At 39.0% G+C, this 18,151-nt stretch overlaps 1 protein-coding gene across 1 annotated transcript; it reads right to left on the minus strand.

Annotated features, from left to right (window-relative positions):
- Window positions 1-9,256: 9,256 nt before the first annotated feature.
- FABP9 (fatty acid binding protein 9) lies at window positions 9,257-16,183 on the minus strand. Its single transcript, XM_003408364.2, has 4 exons — window positions 16,045-16,183; window positions 10,231-10,403; window positions 9,452-9,553; window positions 9,257-9,307 (listed from the first exon to the last, which is right to left on the minus strand). The coding sequence occupies exons 1-4, from the start codon at window positions 16,118-16,120 to the stop codon at window positions 9,257-9,259; spliced, it is 402 nt and encodes a 133-aa protein (XP_003408412.2). The 5' UTR covers window positions 16,121-16,183.
- Window positions 16,184-18,151: the final 1,968 nt, after the last annotated feature.

Here is an 18,151-nt window from a genome sequence, read left to right on the forward strand (position 1 = left end):
CCCACTGGAGCTGAGCACTTGGATTGAGAGGGACTAGTATAGGAGAGTTGTATGAATTTTCAACAATTCCTATATTGAAACCCACAGTTGCTGAGTTGATTCTGACCCATAGTGGCCCTATAGGACAGAGTAAAACTGCTCCATAGGGTTTCCAAGGAGCAGCTGGGGGATTCGAACTGCTGACCTTTTGGTTAGTAGCTGAGCTCTTAAAAACTGCACCATTAGGGATCCATATAAATAACAGTGGGGTTTAAAACAAAAACATTGATCTACATATTGCCAAGGCAGGAAGCATATGACCTTGAAACAATTTTAGAAAAAGAAAAGAGCCTTCTACTTTTAGTATATCAGCAACTGTATGTGACTTCCTTCTTGGAATTGACTAGATGAGTTTGGATCAAGATGGGATTCTGAAGGCAATAATATGAGCCAAAGGCACAGATCAGAGCAACAAGAGAAGATCCAGACTGAACCAGTGTTGAGACATTAAGTCACACCCAGCTAAGAATGTCTTCAATGTCATAGAGAGAAAAGATTGATAATGAACACCAAAACCACATTATAATTTTGTTGTTGTTGTGTGCTATCGAGTAGATTCAGACTCATAGTGACCGTATATTTAGACTTGAACTAACTGATTATGAAATGGATATAGTGTCTCTACAGTGTGGGTTTAGTTCTTCTCCTCCCAGCAATTTGTTGCTCATATAAAATCTCACAGTAAATGGGAGTTACTTGAATTATGCACTGTAAAGAACATCCTGAGATCGAAACAAAACAGACAAGGAATGCATATTGTCTTTAAGCTACAACCAGTTGTATACAGTTGGCCCTCTGTATCTGAAGGTTCTGCATCCATGGATTCAACCAACTATGGATCAAAAATATTTGGGGGAAAAAAAAGAAAGTTCCAAAAAGCAAAACTTGCATTTGCTGTGCTTATTGAGCTCTATGACGAATCCAAGTAAATGAAGTGATGTGTAGGCAAACCCTGCTGTAGTCTCCTGCCATTTCACCATCCTCAGTCTCTCTGCAGCACTCATTGTTTAAGCATTGTAGGTTCCTCTCAGATGCCCTTTGTTAGCTACTTGTGTTGTGGGCACCCTTTGTTTCTGTGAAACAATGGCTCCTAAAAAGCAATGAAGTGATCAAAGCAATCCCTCAAAGGCTAAGTGTGAAGGAATTAAGGAGAGCAAGAGGAAGGAGTTTAAGACTAGTAATGGATGGCTGGCTACCTCTGTAAAGTGCTACAGACTCAAGAACTTCAAGATCGTGAGTGAATCAGCCTTGGCTGATGCCCAGGCAGCATCACCGTTCCCAGAAGAGCTCAAGAAACTCAGAGTAGAGAAAGGCTACCTTCCAGAGCAAATCTTCAATTATAAGGAAACAGCTATTTACATAGCATTTATATTATATTAGGTATTAGAAGTAATCTTGGGATGATTTAAAGTATACAGGAGTATGTGTGTAGGTTATATGCAAATACCTGCCATTTCATATAAGGAACTTAAGTATCCAAGAATTTTGGTATACCCAGGGGTCCTGGAACCAATCTCCTGTGGATACAGGGGAGGGATTGTATTTGGAAAGGGGATCATCAACCACCATGTAGCAAATGAGCAAAGACTTCAAGGTCCTTGGATGCCAAAGATATGACTCCATTCTTTTCATTCATTGATTGCAAAAATATTTATTGAGAGCCTTCTAAGCTCCAGGCACTGCTCAAGGTGCTGGGTATACATCACTGAAAAAAATTCCATGCCCTCATGGAGCTTACAGTCTACCCATGATTTGATAAAGTCTTCAAACACAAACTTTTAATTCTGATGAGTCTGAAATCATTTGTAAAACAGAAATATTGTGATAATAAGTGACAGCACGAGAGGCATGCTATATAATACTAGCAGGAATAACCAATAAAAACAGTCATTTTAAAAAACAATTGAGAAGATAATAAAAATACACCTTAGACGTTTCACTTCTAGCAAGGGCGGATGAGGAAATTAAACTAATTTTCCTACTGAGACATCCAAAAAAACTGAGCAAAAAAAAAAAACTTGAAGACATCAGAGTAATAAAAGGCAGAGAAAAATTAAGGTTGAAATTTTGGGAGAAAAAGGAAAGCTCAGAGAGACAAGCCCAATACTGGGGACTGCTGTTCCTTTAGGGATAGACCAATTCTCCAAGAGGTAGGTGAGAGGCAAGAAAATCTAAGGACCATTTATGACATTACTACAGGATTAGAGGAACAATGAGGGACAGGCCTGGTTAACCATCATGCTTTGGCTTGGGACTTTGGAAGTCTGCAACATAGGAGTGAAGATGAACAAGGAACAGACCCATGCTAGCATCAGCTCATTTCTTAAAATTGAATTAACTACATCTGGGTAGAGCCGGTGAACTTAGCTAACAGTCAGAAACAAACATAACCCTCTTTGAAGAAAGATAATGTCTCCCTAGTTCAAACCCTATATGGCAGTTCTACTCTCTGTTATAGGGTCGCTATGAGTCAGAATCGACTTGACGGCAATGGGTTAGTTCAAATTATTTTTACATTTGTTCATACACACTATTAATCAAAAATTAAAAACCAAAGCAAAACTCCTGCTCTCCTCTCCCTCCCTGCCATCTCTTTACTCTCTTCTTTCCCTTTTTTATACACTCTGGAAGCATGGATAGGTCCCGGGTGACACAGTTTGCTCTTGACTACTAACCTAAGGGATGACTATTTGAACTCACCCAGCAGTACTTTGGAAGAAAGACTTGTTGATCTGCTTCCGTACAGATTACAGCCAAAAAACCGCGATGGAGCTCTTCTACTCTGTAACACAAGGGGTCACTGTAAGTCAGAAGCTACTTGATGGCGGCGGGTTTGTTTGTTTGTTTGAAGACATGGAAATAGCGCAGGCTTTGGAGTCATATCTAAGTTTGAAAATACTTTTTTAATACCCACTTCTTCATTTGGTCCTTCCTTTAGTCAGTGGCGAAAGCAGGTGCTTCTTTCTAGGTCCAGGATGACAAGAACTTGTTGTGACACTAGGAAAAGTACATGGCAGATAATTCCAAGATTTGTTGTACACATGCTCACCTGCAGGAATACAGACCCTTATTTCACACGTATCTATTGCACTGTGGTAGCGTCGAGGTAATATGGTGACTAACACAGAAACAATTCTTGCCCTCATGGTCCTTATACTCTAGTTAGGGAGATAGACATTAAGCAAACATTCCAAAGCATACAAAATGGCTCCAATTATTATTTTCTACAGTTTGCAGATGGAGGCCATGAGAATACCATTCAAGAGCCAGTTGTCCATTACTATGTAGAAAGATACCTGGGGGAATTTCTTAGACACCAGATGACATGAGATGGAGGATCCGATTTATTTTCAGAAGTCAGCCACCAGGGCATCTAATATCCCTCCCAGACAACCGTTTGGCAGAAAGTGACAATGGCACTTTAACCTGATATCCCTCTCTTTCCTGTTTTAAGTCTTTTTCTCTAAATTTAACAATGCCAAGATTAAAATTGCTTTCTTAATGCAAACCATGTCTTGTTATCTTCTCAGCCATTAGTGGATACTGGTCTTTGGTTGCTATGGTGACTATTGCATTTATGCTGCCCCAAAGGTAGTTGATAGCTTTTCTTTAATGGAATGACAATAAAGAGAGGGAAGAAGTAGTCTGTGATGCCTCTTAACAATGCAATTAACTTTGTTTTTGCTAGAGCCTAATACACATGGCTTTTCCTAAGGCTAGTCTGAGATTTCACACCATTATTCCTAATAGAGCACCTGAGAATTGAAGTTGTTCATTCACTGGGGAGGGAATAGATGGATGGTAGGATTTCTGCATTTCAGTTCCTCTCTTTACCCATTAGAGCACACTGAGCTTCCCACAGGTTTTCTGCTCCATTTGCATTTCCTCGCAGAGAGAAAGTGACATTAACAGCATCAAAGTAGGTTGTACTTCTCAGATATTAGCAGAGAGAGCTGTAGGAGACATTTTGTAGGACTCAGCCATCTGCTTCCTTCCTGCTGAGGGGAAAAAGGACTCCCTTAAGAAAGAAATTACTTTCTTGCAAAGCATAGCAAAAAAAAGTGTGTGTGTGTAGCTTCATTTCATAAGAAACAAAGATAAACTCATAAATATTTAGGTGGTTTTCTAATCATGTGTTATTCAGGTCACCTGTTTTGTTTCCTACTTTATTACCTTGATTATGTCCTTATAAAATGGTATCCACAATTAAAAATGTATAAAAGCTTTGACAGAAAGAGTAATTTACACATAAACTTTTTTTTTTTGTAAATTTTGCATCTTGGTAAATGTAGATCAGAGAATAAATTCACGTTTAAGTTATGGTTTATTATATCCATTATAATATTATTTTCATAATAATAGTATATTACATCAAATTGTATTCACAGCCCATGCTTTATCCCTCCAAACGATTGAGAACTAGTTTTTTAGCTAAGGAGTCCCTGGGTGGTGCAAACAGTTAACATGATTGCCTGCTAATTCAAAGGCTGGAGGTTTGAGTCCACATAGAGGCACGTCGGAAGAAAAGACATTTAAAACCCTGTGGAGCGCAGCTCTGCTCTGACACACATGGGGTCACCATAAGTAGGAGTTGACTCGACAGCAACTGGCTTGTTTTATTTGTTTTTGTAGTTAAATTCCAGCCTATAACATGCTCATGACTGGGGATACACTGTAAAAATGCAACCTCTTAGATTTCACACCGACACAGTTTGTGTAATACTGTCTGCTGCAGTAAACTCCAAAATTTCAATGCCTTAACCCAGAAGTTTATTTCTTGCTAGTGACTAGTCCAGTCCAGGCATTCTTGGTCTGCGAGCAGATTTCTTCCATGAAGTGACTCAGAGGCCTCGGATCCATTCTTCTTGTGACCCGACATCCCCTAGGGTTTCAGAGCCACCTCCTCCAAGCAAACAGGGTTGAGGGGCTAAAGAAGGTAGCATTTGCCTCTTAACTGTCTTGGTCCCGAAGTGGCACGCATCATTTCCCACTTGCAGATTCCAACACAAGAATTAGTCCCATGGTCCTGACAAGATGCAGGAGGGCTGGGCAGTGCAGATCCTGGCATGCAGTCTCTTCCCAGCAATAGCTCTGTTGCTAGTGGGCACCTAGCCAGTGCTGTCACGGTGGCATTTGAATCTTGGCACACAGGTTTCTGACATTATTTCTCAGTGTAAGAAGATAGAAGGCAAGAATGAGCTCGGAGTAAGCTCTGATTTGCTCTTTATCAGTTACTAGATGGATGACTCTTGAGTTGCAGTTTGATTATCTGTAAAATGTTAGTTGTTCTGATGACCAAAAATGATAGCCTTTGTGGAATTGCTTTTTAACTTACGTTTCGAATATAGGTATTTTAACACTAAAAAAAAAAAAAACCTTACTGCTGTGGAGTGGATTACAACTTCATGTGTTACAGAGTAGGGCTGCTCCATAGGGTTTTCTTGGCTGTAATCTTTACAGAAGTAGGTCACCAGGCCTTTCTTCTGCAGCCCTGCTAGGTGGGTTTGAACTCTCAACCTTTGGTAGTAGTCCAGTGTAAACCGTTTGCGCCATTCAGGTACATGTAAGCATGTACTAAAATCTGGGCTATATTTTACAAAGGAAATCAGGATTTATTTTCACTGCTCATTTTCATCACAACTTATTTCTAACTAATTAGTTGTTTCAAGACCCTGCTGAAAGTTTACATCTGCTGAAACACACTTCTGCTTCAACTTGTTGTGCTCACTGTTTCAGTGCCCATGTCTCCAGTTACATTGTTCCTGCTCTTTGAATTCAAATTGCCTTATAATCAGGGAGGGGGCTCTGGAGAAATAAGAAGACTTGAGCAGTTTCCTGTGCCAGGTTGGTTGTGTAAGGTCTCTCATTTACCCTCACCGCAACCTTCTGAAGCAGGTATTCTCCGCCCTACAAAGGAGAAGACTAATGAGGTTAAGCAGTTGGCACAAACTCACACAGCTGTCAAAGGCAGAAGCAGGAACAAGCCCGTTCCAACTAGTTCTCAACCCCACTTCCCTTCACTGAAGTGCATCTCAGAGGAACAGACAATTCTGGTTCTATCGTGGGGCTGGTGGTTAGATGATCCTTTCCACCTTGCTGGAAAAGATGACACCAGGCCTGGATACCGGACTTTGAAGTGGATAGGCTGACTATATTTTTCTCCTAAATGTTCAAAACAGAAATTTTAACCTGCAACTTGAGGACTGTCCCAATGCTTCAATCTCATTTTCCATTTATTTTGGCAATTACCCTTGGAATCTATTCCTAAGCACTTCTCAAAAACTCAAAGCCAGCTAAAAGAATTTTGCCCTGGTTTGAGTAGTTGCCAGAGGTACTATTTTTACACCAGTGGAGAAAAGCATGATCTTTATGGTTTTTGCATTTTTATAAGAAGTATAAAAATCATATGCTACTAAGAATGTTCAAAATAAATCTTGTTTTTTTCAAGTGATTTGTTAAATACTAATAGATAGCCAAAAAGCAAATCAGGTGAATTATTCTCGAATAATAATATTAATGATGACTTTAGCATGATTGATCTTTGGATATTTAAGACTTTCCTACAAGCTTCAGTATAGATTTGAAATATAATGATTTGTTATTAAGCTCTTCAGACTAAAAATATTCCAAAAAAAAAAAAATTTGTGGAGCTTATAAAAACTATTCTTACTCTTGTTTTTTCCAAACCCTTTTGGAAAGTAGATAAATAATGGCTTTTTATAGCCCAACATTTTGTAAAGAAAAGTTTCATTATTATCCTTCTTCTACAAGCTTCATACAATTTGGCCAATATAACATGCTATCGTTTACTTTTTCTACTATGTCACATGAGGTCACTATGAGTTGGAATAAACTCAATGGCAGCAGGTTTTTTTGCGGCGGGGGGGGGTTGACTGAGAATTAAAAAAAAAAAAAATTCGGGTTTCAAGATGTCTGTACCACCCAAAACACCAAAAGGCAGCTGTGAATGCCACAAAGGTAGGGACCTTCTCTATTTAATTCATTGCTATATTTCCAGCAGCCAACACTTGTCAGACACATTGTGGTCCCTGACTAAGAACTTGGTGAATGAGTGAGTAAATTATTTCCTCAGGAGTAGTATGCTTTATTCTACCTCCTAAATATTCAGGGCTTTGTTTCTCATTCAGACTGTACTTAGAGCTATGATGTTTATGAGAAGGGAAACAAGTCTGAAAATTCAGAACTGTATTATTTTTTTCTTAATTAAAGAATTAAAGTAATAAATTAAAGTCAAGGATTTAAAGAAGTAAGTGCCTAGTTCTTTCTTTAAGTTATTACTTATTTAAATTGTTAAGTTTACTACGTTATTTGAGTGATTCCATCTTCCTAATGGCTGTGGATATTGCTTCGACCCCTACTCTGAGGAGATGCTGGAGGGCCTGTCATCTCCAGCCCGTCACGCAGAATGTCTTCTGATTACAGGGCCATTGGCATGCTCTCCCTTTGTGCACAGGCCACCATCTTGGTAGCTAAAAACTTCTTTGATTTCTGGAGAGCAAGTGCTACTGTGTTGTGTACATACTTGAGTCCTGTAGGAAGGAGAAGGACAAGTCATATGAGGATGACCCTCCTGCCTATACCAGGCAGCTACGCGGCTACTACCATGCCTATCATTTCTGGTGCAGCTGAATGCTCACCAGCCTTCAGGATTTACATATGACAGCCCTTGATCCCTTCCTTGGCCTGTCATTCCCCAACCCTATGCTTTAGTCCTTTTGTATATTACCTTCAGTTCCACCCTCACTAAAAAAACCAAAACCAAACTGTTGATGTCTAGTCGATTTCGACTTATAGTGACCCTCACTAAAGTGACTATATATAGCAGTTTGCCTAAAACAGTGTCAATGTTTGCCTGTTGTCCGGGTGTAGTTGTTAATTGTGTCCGTTTTCATTTCTCACCCACTTTGGATGACAAATTACACTGATATTCTACTATAGTCCACATCTTAAACATAACCCTCAGGGCATATTTTGACCAATGGCTATCTATTTTAAGGTGCACTATGATTATCTATACCATTTGCTCTCTTTCTCCTTTTCTCCTCCCTCTGCCATGAATGCCCTTAGTCTTTTAGGCTTTACCCTTTAATTTTACCTACATTATTCTGTTTTGTTCTAAACCCTGAGAGCACCCATTCCTAGCAACAGCACTTGGTGAAACTATTAGGCACCTGATGTAGCTCTAACAATTATACTCTTATTAACCCAAAACCCAAACCCGTTGCCATCAAGTCGATTGTGACTCATTAGGCATTTAAGAATTCTGAACTGGCATTGAATAAAATGTCATCTTGCAAAGGCTACGTTGTAAAAGTGGTGACGGAGGCAGTTACTTTATTATTTTAAATGAATTTATAGGTGAGACAATGATTGTTTTAAATATTGTTCTGTAACAACCCAACCACAATGTATAATGTCCAAGCTCTATTTTGTGTACTACCTATCATCTATCTACCTATTATCTATCGATCAACTTTTGGCAGGTCCAGTCTTCTGCAAAAATAAAAAATCAGCAATATTGGTTTTTAGCATTCGTGCTGCCCAAAGTAGGTTCCAATAATTATAATATATCCCCTACTGAACCAGTTGCCATCGAGTCAGTTCTGATTCATGGAGACCCCATGTGGGTCAGAGTAGAATTTGATCCATAGGGTTTTCAATGGATGATTTTTGGGGTGTAGATGGCCAGGCCTTTCTTCTGAGGTACCTCTAGGTGGACTCAAACTGCCAATCTTTTGGTTAGAAGCCAACAGCGTTAACCACTTGCACCACCCAGGAATTCCATCCCCCTTCTAAACAAAAAAGCCCAAACCCGTTTACTGTTGAGTTGATTACAACTCATAGTGACCCTATAGGACACATAAACTTCATTGGAAGGCTTTTTGAGAGACTGCCTCAACCTAAGTGGAACGGTTCTATTAGAGCAATCTCAAGGACTGTGGAAGTCAGATGGCCAGAGGGTGGAGACTTCAGCGCTCTTAAAATCACACCATAGGCAAGTAGCTTCTCTCCTCACAAATTCATCAGACTGATCCTAACCCTCAACGTCACACAGGTGCAAAACTGCACTTAATTTGATGCTTTTATTGAGCAAATTTATGTGGAACATTTTTTTTGATCACTGGCCCCGAGGCATATTTTCTTCAAGTACCAGTTTCCTGTTAGCGAGCAAGTTATACTGATGTAGACAATTTCTTCATACTTTTTCATAGACTCTAGTGCTGACGATATTGTTCATGGTACATTCCTAAAAGCGAAGAGGAATCTATTAGAGTTGGTAGATGACAGATTAAACTTGTCCTCCTTTTCCCTCCCCAGAACAAATCTTCAATTCAGAAAAAGAAATATACCAAAAAGAAGCATCGAAAATTTCAATTTATAGAAAACTCACCACTACCATTTTTCCATCTACAATTTGTCTTTTGATTGTTGTCTGTTTGCCGAGCCACTTTTGGACCTGAATCATCGAGCCACTGTCTAATGTTATGATGCTCTATAAAAGCATGGAAGAATCAGTTACAAATAGTAATTCACTAAACCCTAACCTACACAAGACTAAACATCGACTCTTTATTTCCATTTTGAAATTATTTCCTTCAAAATCCTCACCTTGGTTCTTGTCATAATTTAATAACATCAAATTGGAAGAAGCCTTAAGAGATCATTCAGTTAATGCCCTCCTCTCTACGCAAGCAACGCCTAAGCTATTTATGCTTGATTGTTCTACCTGCAGTTCCATATAATCACAGAGAGAGATCAGAAAGAAAAAAAAAAGGGGGAAACATTCTGAATGTTTTGCCCTGTTGACTCTCAGAATACTCAGCAAAACCAAACCAAACCAAACCTACTGCAGTCGAGTCGATTCCGACTCATAGTGACCCTATAGGACAGAGTAAAACTGCCCCATAGAGTTTCCAAGGAGCACCTGACGGATTCAAACTGCTGACCCTTTGGTTAGCAGCCATAGCACTTAACCACTACACCACCAGGGTTTCCAAATACTCAGCAAAGAGGACTGATTTTAGAGATGTGCAGACATTAACCAACAAATCAAGCTTGAACTGACTCGATGACAAATCAAACTCAAATTATCAGACTATGAATATAGCATGTATAACCACCTTCTAGTGTTTTCCTGATTGTTGAACACCAGGAGGATTTAATTCTCACCTTCACTTTCCGGTTGTCTGCTGTGGTCTCCTCAAACTCTTCCCCCAGCTTGAAGGAGATCGCAGTGTTCTTGAAAGAACTTTCGGTTCTGATGCTCACCACGTCCCCATCGACACTGATGCTGACAGTTGGCTTCACTAACCCGGCCAGGTTCCGGGCAGCAAAGCTCACTCCTGTAAGGTAGAGGAGGCAACACACCTCAAGTCATTAAGGAAGAATAGTTAACAAGCAGTTTGAAAAGCAATTTTAAAAGAATGCATACTTTCCCCATTGAGGTTTTAGATAATTTACTGTAGCTTCGTTTATGCTTTCTGTGATCTCTGGACTGAGCCAGATCCTCCCAGTCATAAGGTATGTCTAATGACTATATTAGACATTATAAAAAGCTAAACTCACTTTTTGAGACTTTTGTCCTTCACCTAAAATCCTATGCCTTCACAGACAGCTCATGAAAGAGACCCCTGAGACCTGACAATAATAACGTACATTTATATGGTGCCTTCCAGGTTATCAAGTGGAGTATTACAATAACAGTACAGGGATGTTATTATCCTCATTCTAGAGATGGGTACATGGTGTCCCAGGGAGGTAGAGAGGCTTCTTCTGGGTTATGCGTCTAATAAATAGCAGAGCTGGGATTTAAATACAAGCTTTCTAAATCCCCAGCCTATGGCATTTTCCATCTTTCCCAAATTAAAAAATAATAATAATAAAAAAAAAAGCAACACAGCTTTTTAACTACCTAAACTTAACCAAAAAGAATATGACTTACAGTGTCCAAGCTTCTCTGTCATTTGAAGATTAAACTTAGATCTGGCAGAGTAAAGAGGAGGCAGGCAAACTGGACAATTTTGTTTTGCGTCTGGCACTTTTCTTCTGGCTGGGGATTTTCTATCATCAAACGTAATTCCGACAATACTGAACAGAAGAGCTGACTCCCCTTTCTCCCTTGATTTCCAATTCTATTTCACCTTCAGGTTGTGGAACTGACATGAAGCGTCTGACTGCAGAGAAGCAGTGTTAGAAACGTAGCACCCACAGAAGAGTAAGGTGGTAAACACTTGGGCCTCCAGCTTTGCCACTTAGTGGCTTGGACATGTCACTTACCTTCTCTAACTTTCAGCTTTCTTTTAGAAAAAAGAGAATAATTACGGTACTTACCTCATAAGTGTGTTAGGGGGTTAACTAAAAGAACAGTACTGGCATGTAGTAGGTGCTCGGTAGAGGCTAACTGTTATTCCTCTTTGCACTATGCCTAATTCTCTCTCCCAATCAAAAAAAGTGCCACTCTTGTCATAAGCCCCAACTTTCTTATATGCCCTCAAATCTAAACTCAAAACATGTGAGTATAAGAGTCCATGAAGAGATAGAGAAACATGTTGCATATTGTTCATGTTGTTAGGTGCTGTCGAATCGGTTCTGACTCATAGCAACCCTACATACAAGAGGACAAAACACCACCTAGACCTGCACCGTCTTTACAATAGTTGCATCCACTATGTCAATCCATCTCATCGAGGGTCTTCCTTTTTCATTGGTCCCCTACTTTACCAAGCATTATGTCCTTCTCCAGGGACTGGTCCCTCCAGATAACATATTCAAAGTACATGAGACAAAGTCTCACCATCCTCCCTTCTTAGGAGCATTCTGGTTGTACTTCTTCTAAGACAGATTTATTAATTCTGCTAGTACTCCATGGTGTATTCAATATTCTTCGCCAACACCATAAGTCAAAAGCATGAACTCTTCTCCTGTCTTCCTTATTCACTGTCCAGCTTCCGCATGCATATGAAGTGATTGAAAATACCATGGCTTGAGTCAGGTGCACCTTAGTCCTCAAAGTGACATCTTTGCTTTTTAACACTTTAAAGAGGTCTTTTGCTGCACGTTTGCCCAATGCAATGTGTCATTTGATTTCTCGACTGCTGCTCCCATGGGCATTGGTTGTGGATCCAAGTGAAATGAAATCCTTGACAACTTTAATCTTTTCTCCTTTTATCATGACATCACTTATTGGTCCAGTTGTGAGGATTTTTGTTTTCTTTATGTTGAGGTGTAATCCATAATGAAGGCTGTAGTCTTTGATCTTCATGAGTAAGTGCTTTAAGTCCTCTTCACTTTCAGGAGGCAAGGTTGTGTCATCTGCGTATGATGGGTTATTAATGAGTCTTCCTCCAATCCTGATGCCCCGTTCTTCATATAGTCCAGCTTCGCAGATTATTTGCTCATTATACAGATTGAATAAGTATGGTGAAAGGATACAACACTGACATACACCTTTCTTGATTTCAAACCATGCAGTATCCCCTTGTTCTGTTCAAAGGACTGCCTCTTGGTATATGTACAGGTTCCTCATGAGCATAATTAAGTGTTCTGAAATTCCCACTCTTGGCAATGTTACCCATAATTTGTTATGATCTGCACAGTTGAATGCCTTTGCATAGTTAAAAAAACACAGGTAAACATCTTTCTGGTATTCTCTGTTTTTAGCCAAGATCCATCTGATATCAGCAATAATATCCCTTGTTAGGTACATGTCCTCTTCTGAATCCAGCTTGAATTTCTGGCAGTTTCTTGTTGATGTTCTGCTGCAAATGTTTTTAAATTATCTTCAGCAAAATTTTACTTGTGTGTGATATTATCATATTAGTGACATTGTTCTATAATCTCCAAATCCTGTTGAGTCACCTTTCTTTGAAATGGGCACATATATGGATCTCTTTCAGTAGGTTGGCCAGGTAGATATCTTCCAAATTTCTTGGCCTAGACGAGTAAGCACTTCCAGCATTGCGTCCATTTGTTGAAATATCTCGGTTAGTATTCTATTAATTCCTGGAACTGTGTTTTGCACCAATGCCTTCAGTGAAGCCTGGACTTCTTCCTTCAATACTACCCATTCTGATCATATGTTACCTCCTAAAATGGTCAAATGTTGACCATTTCTCTTTGGTACAGTGACCTTGGGCATTCCCTTCTTTTGATGCTTCCTGCATCTTTCAGTATTTAGACCAGAAAACCAAACCTGTTGTGTACAGTCGATTCCAACTCATAGCAACCCTATAGGACAGAGTAGAACTGCCACATAGGGTTTCCAAGGAGCGCCTGGTGGATTTGAACTGCCAACTTTTTGGTTAGCAGCCATAGCTTTTAGCCACTACACCACCAGGGTTTCTCATTTAGACCACAGAATCTTTCAATACTGCAACTCAAGGCTTGAATTTTTTCTTCAGTCCTTTCAGCTTGAGAAATGCTGACTGTGTTCTTCCCTTTTGGTTTTCTAACTCCAGGTTTTTGCACATTTCATTAAAATAATTTGGTTTGTCTTCTCACACTGCCCTTTGAAATCTTCCATTTAGCTCTTTTATGTCGTCATTTCTTCTGTTCACTTTAGATACCCTACATTCAAGAGCAAGTTTCAGAGTCGCTTCTGACATCTGTTCTGATCTTCTCTTTCTTTCCTGTCTTTTTAATGACCTGTTGCTTTCTTCATGTATGATGTCCTTGATGTCAACCCGCAGCTTGTCTGATCTTCAGTCGTTAGTGTTCAATGTGTCATATCTGTTCTTGAAATGGTCTCTAAAGTCAAGTGGGTTATAATCAAGGTCATACTTTGCCTCTCTTGGACTTGTTCTAATTCTCTTCAACTTCAACTGGAATTTGCATATGAACAATCGATGGTCTGTTCCGCAGTTGGCCTCTGGCCTTGTTCTGACTGATGATATTGAGCTTCTCCATCCTCTCTTTCCACAAATGTAGATAAGTTGAAAAAAACTTTATCCAATGAAGAGGTCGTTGTTCTTGCAAAATAATATCATGCGTTCTCCAGAGTCATTTCTATCATCAAGATCATATTTTCCAACTACCGATCCTTCTTTGTTTCCAACTTTTGCATTTCTCACCAGTAATTATCAATGCATCTGGATTGCATATTTGATCAGTTTTCAGACTGCAGGAGTTATCTTCAATTTCTTTGTCCTTGGCCTTTGTGGTTGATCCGTAAATTTGAATAATATTTGTATTAACTGGTCTTTCTTGTAGGCATATGGATATTAACCTATCATTGACAGCTTTGCACTTCAGGATAGATCTTGAACTGTTATTTTTGGCAATGAATGTGACACCTTTCCTCTTCAATTTGTCATCCCCAGCATAGTAGACCACTCCATTTTCGCTCACTAATGCCTAGGATATCGATGTTTATGTGCTCCATTTCCTTTTTGATGACTTCCAATTTTCCTAGATTCATACTTTGTACATTCCACACTCTGATAATTAATGGATGTTTGCTGCTGTTTCTTTTCATTATGAGTCATGCTACAAGAGCAAATGAAAGTTGAAAGCTTGACTCCACCCACTTCATTAAGGTTGACTCTACTTGGAGGCAGCAGCTCTTCCCCAGTCGCGTTTTGAGTGTCTTACATTCTGAGAGGCTCATATTCCCGCAGTATACCTTACAGTGTTCCACTGCTAGTCATAAAATTTTTATGGTCATTTTTTTTAGGAGTAAACCACCAGGTCCTTCCTAGAAACTGTCTTAATCTGGCAGCTCTGCCGAAACCTGTCCACCATGGGTGACCCTGCTGGTATCTGAAATACCACTTGTATGTCTCCTTGCACTATGGAGGCTTGTGTGTTGCTGTGGTGCTGGAAGCTATGCTACCAGTATTTCAAATACCAGCAGGGTCATCCATGTTTCATATTACTGTCTGAGAAATTAACAATTATTATGAAAGAGGAACACATATCATTTATAAGTACATTAACCTTTTATGAAGAGTATGAGGCATTGCTGTGTGGTTCCCTAGAATAGCAAACACGTTACTAATAATTGTAGGGATCCATTGATGAATTCAACTAAGGTAAAAAAAAAAAAAATTAAAAAAACCCTTGACTTTGTATACAGTTTATTACTGCAAGTATGTTCTACCATAAGCATGGAAAGTATTAAATAATTACCGTTCTGCTAGTAATTAGTAAAAAAAAAAAAAAAAGGTTTAACTGATATACCAAAAACCCATCATAGCAACCCTATAGGACACAGTAGAACTGCCTCCATAGGGTTTCCAAGGAGTGGCTGGTGGATTCAAACTTCCAACGTTTTGGTAAGTAGCTGAGCTCTTAACCACTAGTGCCTCTGGCACTCCAATGGTTATAGACTCAAGTAATATAAATTGATTGTTAAGTTTTCAACTTAAATAACAGAAAAAGGATAGGTAAAGTTTAACCCCCCCCCCCAAAAAAATCTTATACTTCTGAAAAATAGCCAGTGGTGGGATAGTTAATGAATATAAATGTTCTATTACTTCTATCAAAATTCAAAATTCTTCAAAATTCTGTTTTTTTAATATCTCCCACATGTAGCAGAATTCTAAAATTAACCAAGAAATTTTATTTGTTATTACTCTGAAACTTTTCAACTTAAAGCAAACCCTGAAACGAATTTAATCGACAAATTTAATTACAGATAGTGATAGCCACCTATTAATTTTAACCTAGAAAAGGCTATTTGATGTAATGATAAAGATAAAAAGAGACTCTACCAAGGAGTTTAGATAAAACATTTTTATAAACAATAAATGGTCCTAAAAATATAGATTATGACTGAAGAAAGGCATATAGGAGCCTAGTATTCCAAAAGGAGGAAATCATTACTAGGAATTAAAAAAGACACATAATCTAAATTAGTCTCATACGAATATGCCCTAGGATTACAAAAGAAAGAAAGACTTGTAGGAAAATTCATTGTAAAGTGCAAGCCTAACCATGTCACAGAATGAGTTGCCTGTTTGCAAATACTACGATAGCATTTCTCACCCAGTTCTTTCATGTAATCCTCAAAGTTTTCACTGGAGACCAGCTTCCAGGTTCCCAAGAAGGGCTCAACCATCATGGAAAGCTTGCTGAGAAGAGGCACTCACAACTGAAAGCCAAAGAAATCTAGGCATTGCTGGGTTTCCTGTACCTTCCTTTAAAGAACATCTTTATCATGTGACTCTTATGAAATGGCCAATGGGCAGCAGCAAGACCGAAGATTCTAGGCACCAACATCTGACTCATTTTATTTACCTCCAAATTAAGAAACAGAAAATTAGTATGTAAAGTTGAATTTGTGTCAGTGATTATAGCTTCTAGCAAAGAGATTTACACCCAAAGTTCACCTGGTAAATATTTCATGTGCAATGGAGACAATTTTTAATAGAGGTCAGCCTTTTTAAGTACAAATGCTGAGTCAACTCTGAAGGAACATCCCAACAAATGTCTAATGAACACCTGGTTGAAGTGTTTTCCTACTGAAGACTAGCACATCCTTGCTTGATCCAGCTCAGCTCTTTTCTGTTTGGGTAAGTCACAGTACTAGAGTATCCTCTTCATTAAAACATCTTCCCTTCCCTTCCTTGCAGGGTTGATGGATTGATATTAGTTAATGTAACTGAAATGCCTAGGTGTGGGGTATTATTAATATTATCATTGTTGTTAATCAAGGGTAATTGAGGACTGAGAAGAAAGGTGACAATTCTCATTGGTTGGTGGTTTGTGATTTAAGCCCTAAAAAGGGGGTAGAGTTAATGACTGAAAAATTTATCTTTTAGGCTTACAAAGTAATCTTGATGTTAAAAGAAACCACTTGAACTCGTGAGGGAAAAATTGGGGAATTTTTGGGGAGAAACATGGTGCTTTGATATGTGCATTCTAAAAGAAAAAAAAGGCAGCTGAAACCTTAAATCTCTGGCACATTATTTCTGAAATCACCCTCTGCAGCCCAATAGAAGCGAACTTTGCAGGTGCTGAGTTTACTAAGAAGGATTCTTTTCAGGGTCTATGGATTTACATCACAGCTTTGAATTCCAGTTGTTTTGAGGATGGCTGGAAAGTTAGGGTGAGAGTGACAACAGGAAGAATATTCATACTATTATCAGCCTCATGTCAAATATTCTTTCAATTCAGAGAAATATTTATTCAAATCACCTCTTTGTAGACAAGATGAAAAAGAGGTTGATGGTTTGGCATGGGAAAGTTATAACTTAAGTGGTATAAATATATATATTTTTTAATGAAACACATAAAGAGGAAATCGTCTTATGTGAGATATTTATAGGTAGAGCAGAGTTATTAAAATATCTGAAGGGCAAAACAAGGCAAGCAAAAACCTTACAGGCGATTTCAGGAAACTGACCCATGCTTGGAATAGGTGCTCCAGCCATTGACGGTACACTCAGATGTGATGTTCAAACTAGAGTTTGTTTTGCTGAGTCTAGATGTACACACACTCAGTGCTTGAAGGGTAGCAAATATAGTTGGCCAGGCATATTTGCCTGTGGGGTAGTGTTACAAAAGTCTCCTTTAGTTTAACTATTCTTGTTGTTTCTATTCCCCTGCCATTGGTTGATTCTGAAATTAATCCTGTGGCCTGTTTTAAAGCTCAGTTGGCTCATGAGACCAAAAGGAAACTCGAGTTTCTGGCTCCCATATTTTCCTCAGTCTTAGGAGAAAGCCAGAAGGAGAGATGGTCCCTCTTCTTTCTCTTCACATTTCCTGTCTTTAAAGGATATTTAGAACTGATGCAGCCATTGTATTATCAACCTAAAGATGAAGTCAAACGTCATAATGACAAACCAAAAAAGTGGGAAGAACTGAAGACAACTTTACTTCAGCAATTTCTGTTATGTCCACACACACACACACACACACAAGTAATCAATTCCGTTATTAAAGCAATTTTGTGTCTGAGGTTTTGCTACTTGCAGCTTACCCTGTTTCCTGTTGCCACTGAGTCAATTCTGACTCATAGTGACGCTATAGGACAGAGTAGAACTGCCCTATAGGGTGTCCAGGGAGCAGCTGGTGGATTTGAACTGCCGATCTTTTGGTAAGCAGCCTGAGCTCTTAAACACTGCGCCACCAGGCCTCCACTTGCAGCTTA

This window comes from Loxodonta africana, chromosome 14 (genome assembly GCF_030014295.1).
Source record: "Loxodonta africana isolate mLoxAfr1 chromosome 14, mLoxAfr1.hap2, whole genome shotgun sequence".
Classification (NCBI taxonomy): Eukaryota; Metazoa; Chordata; class Mammalia; order Proboscidea; family Elephantidae; genus Loxodonta; species Loxodonta africana.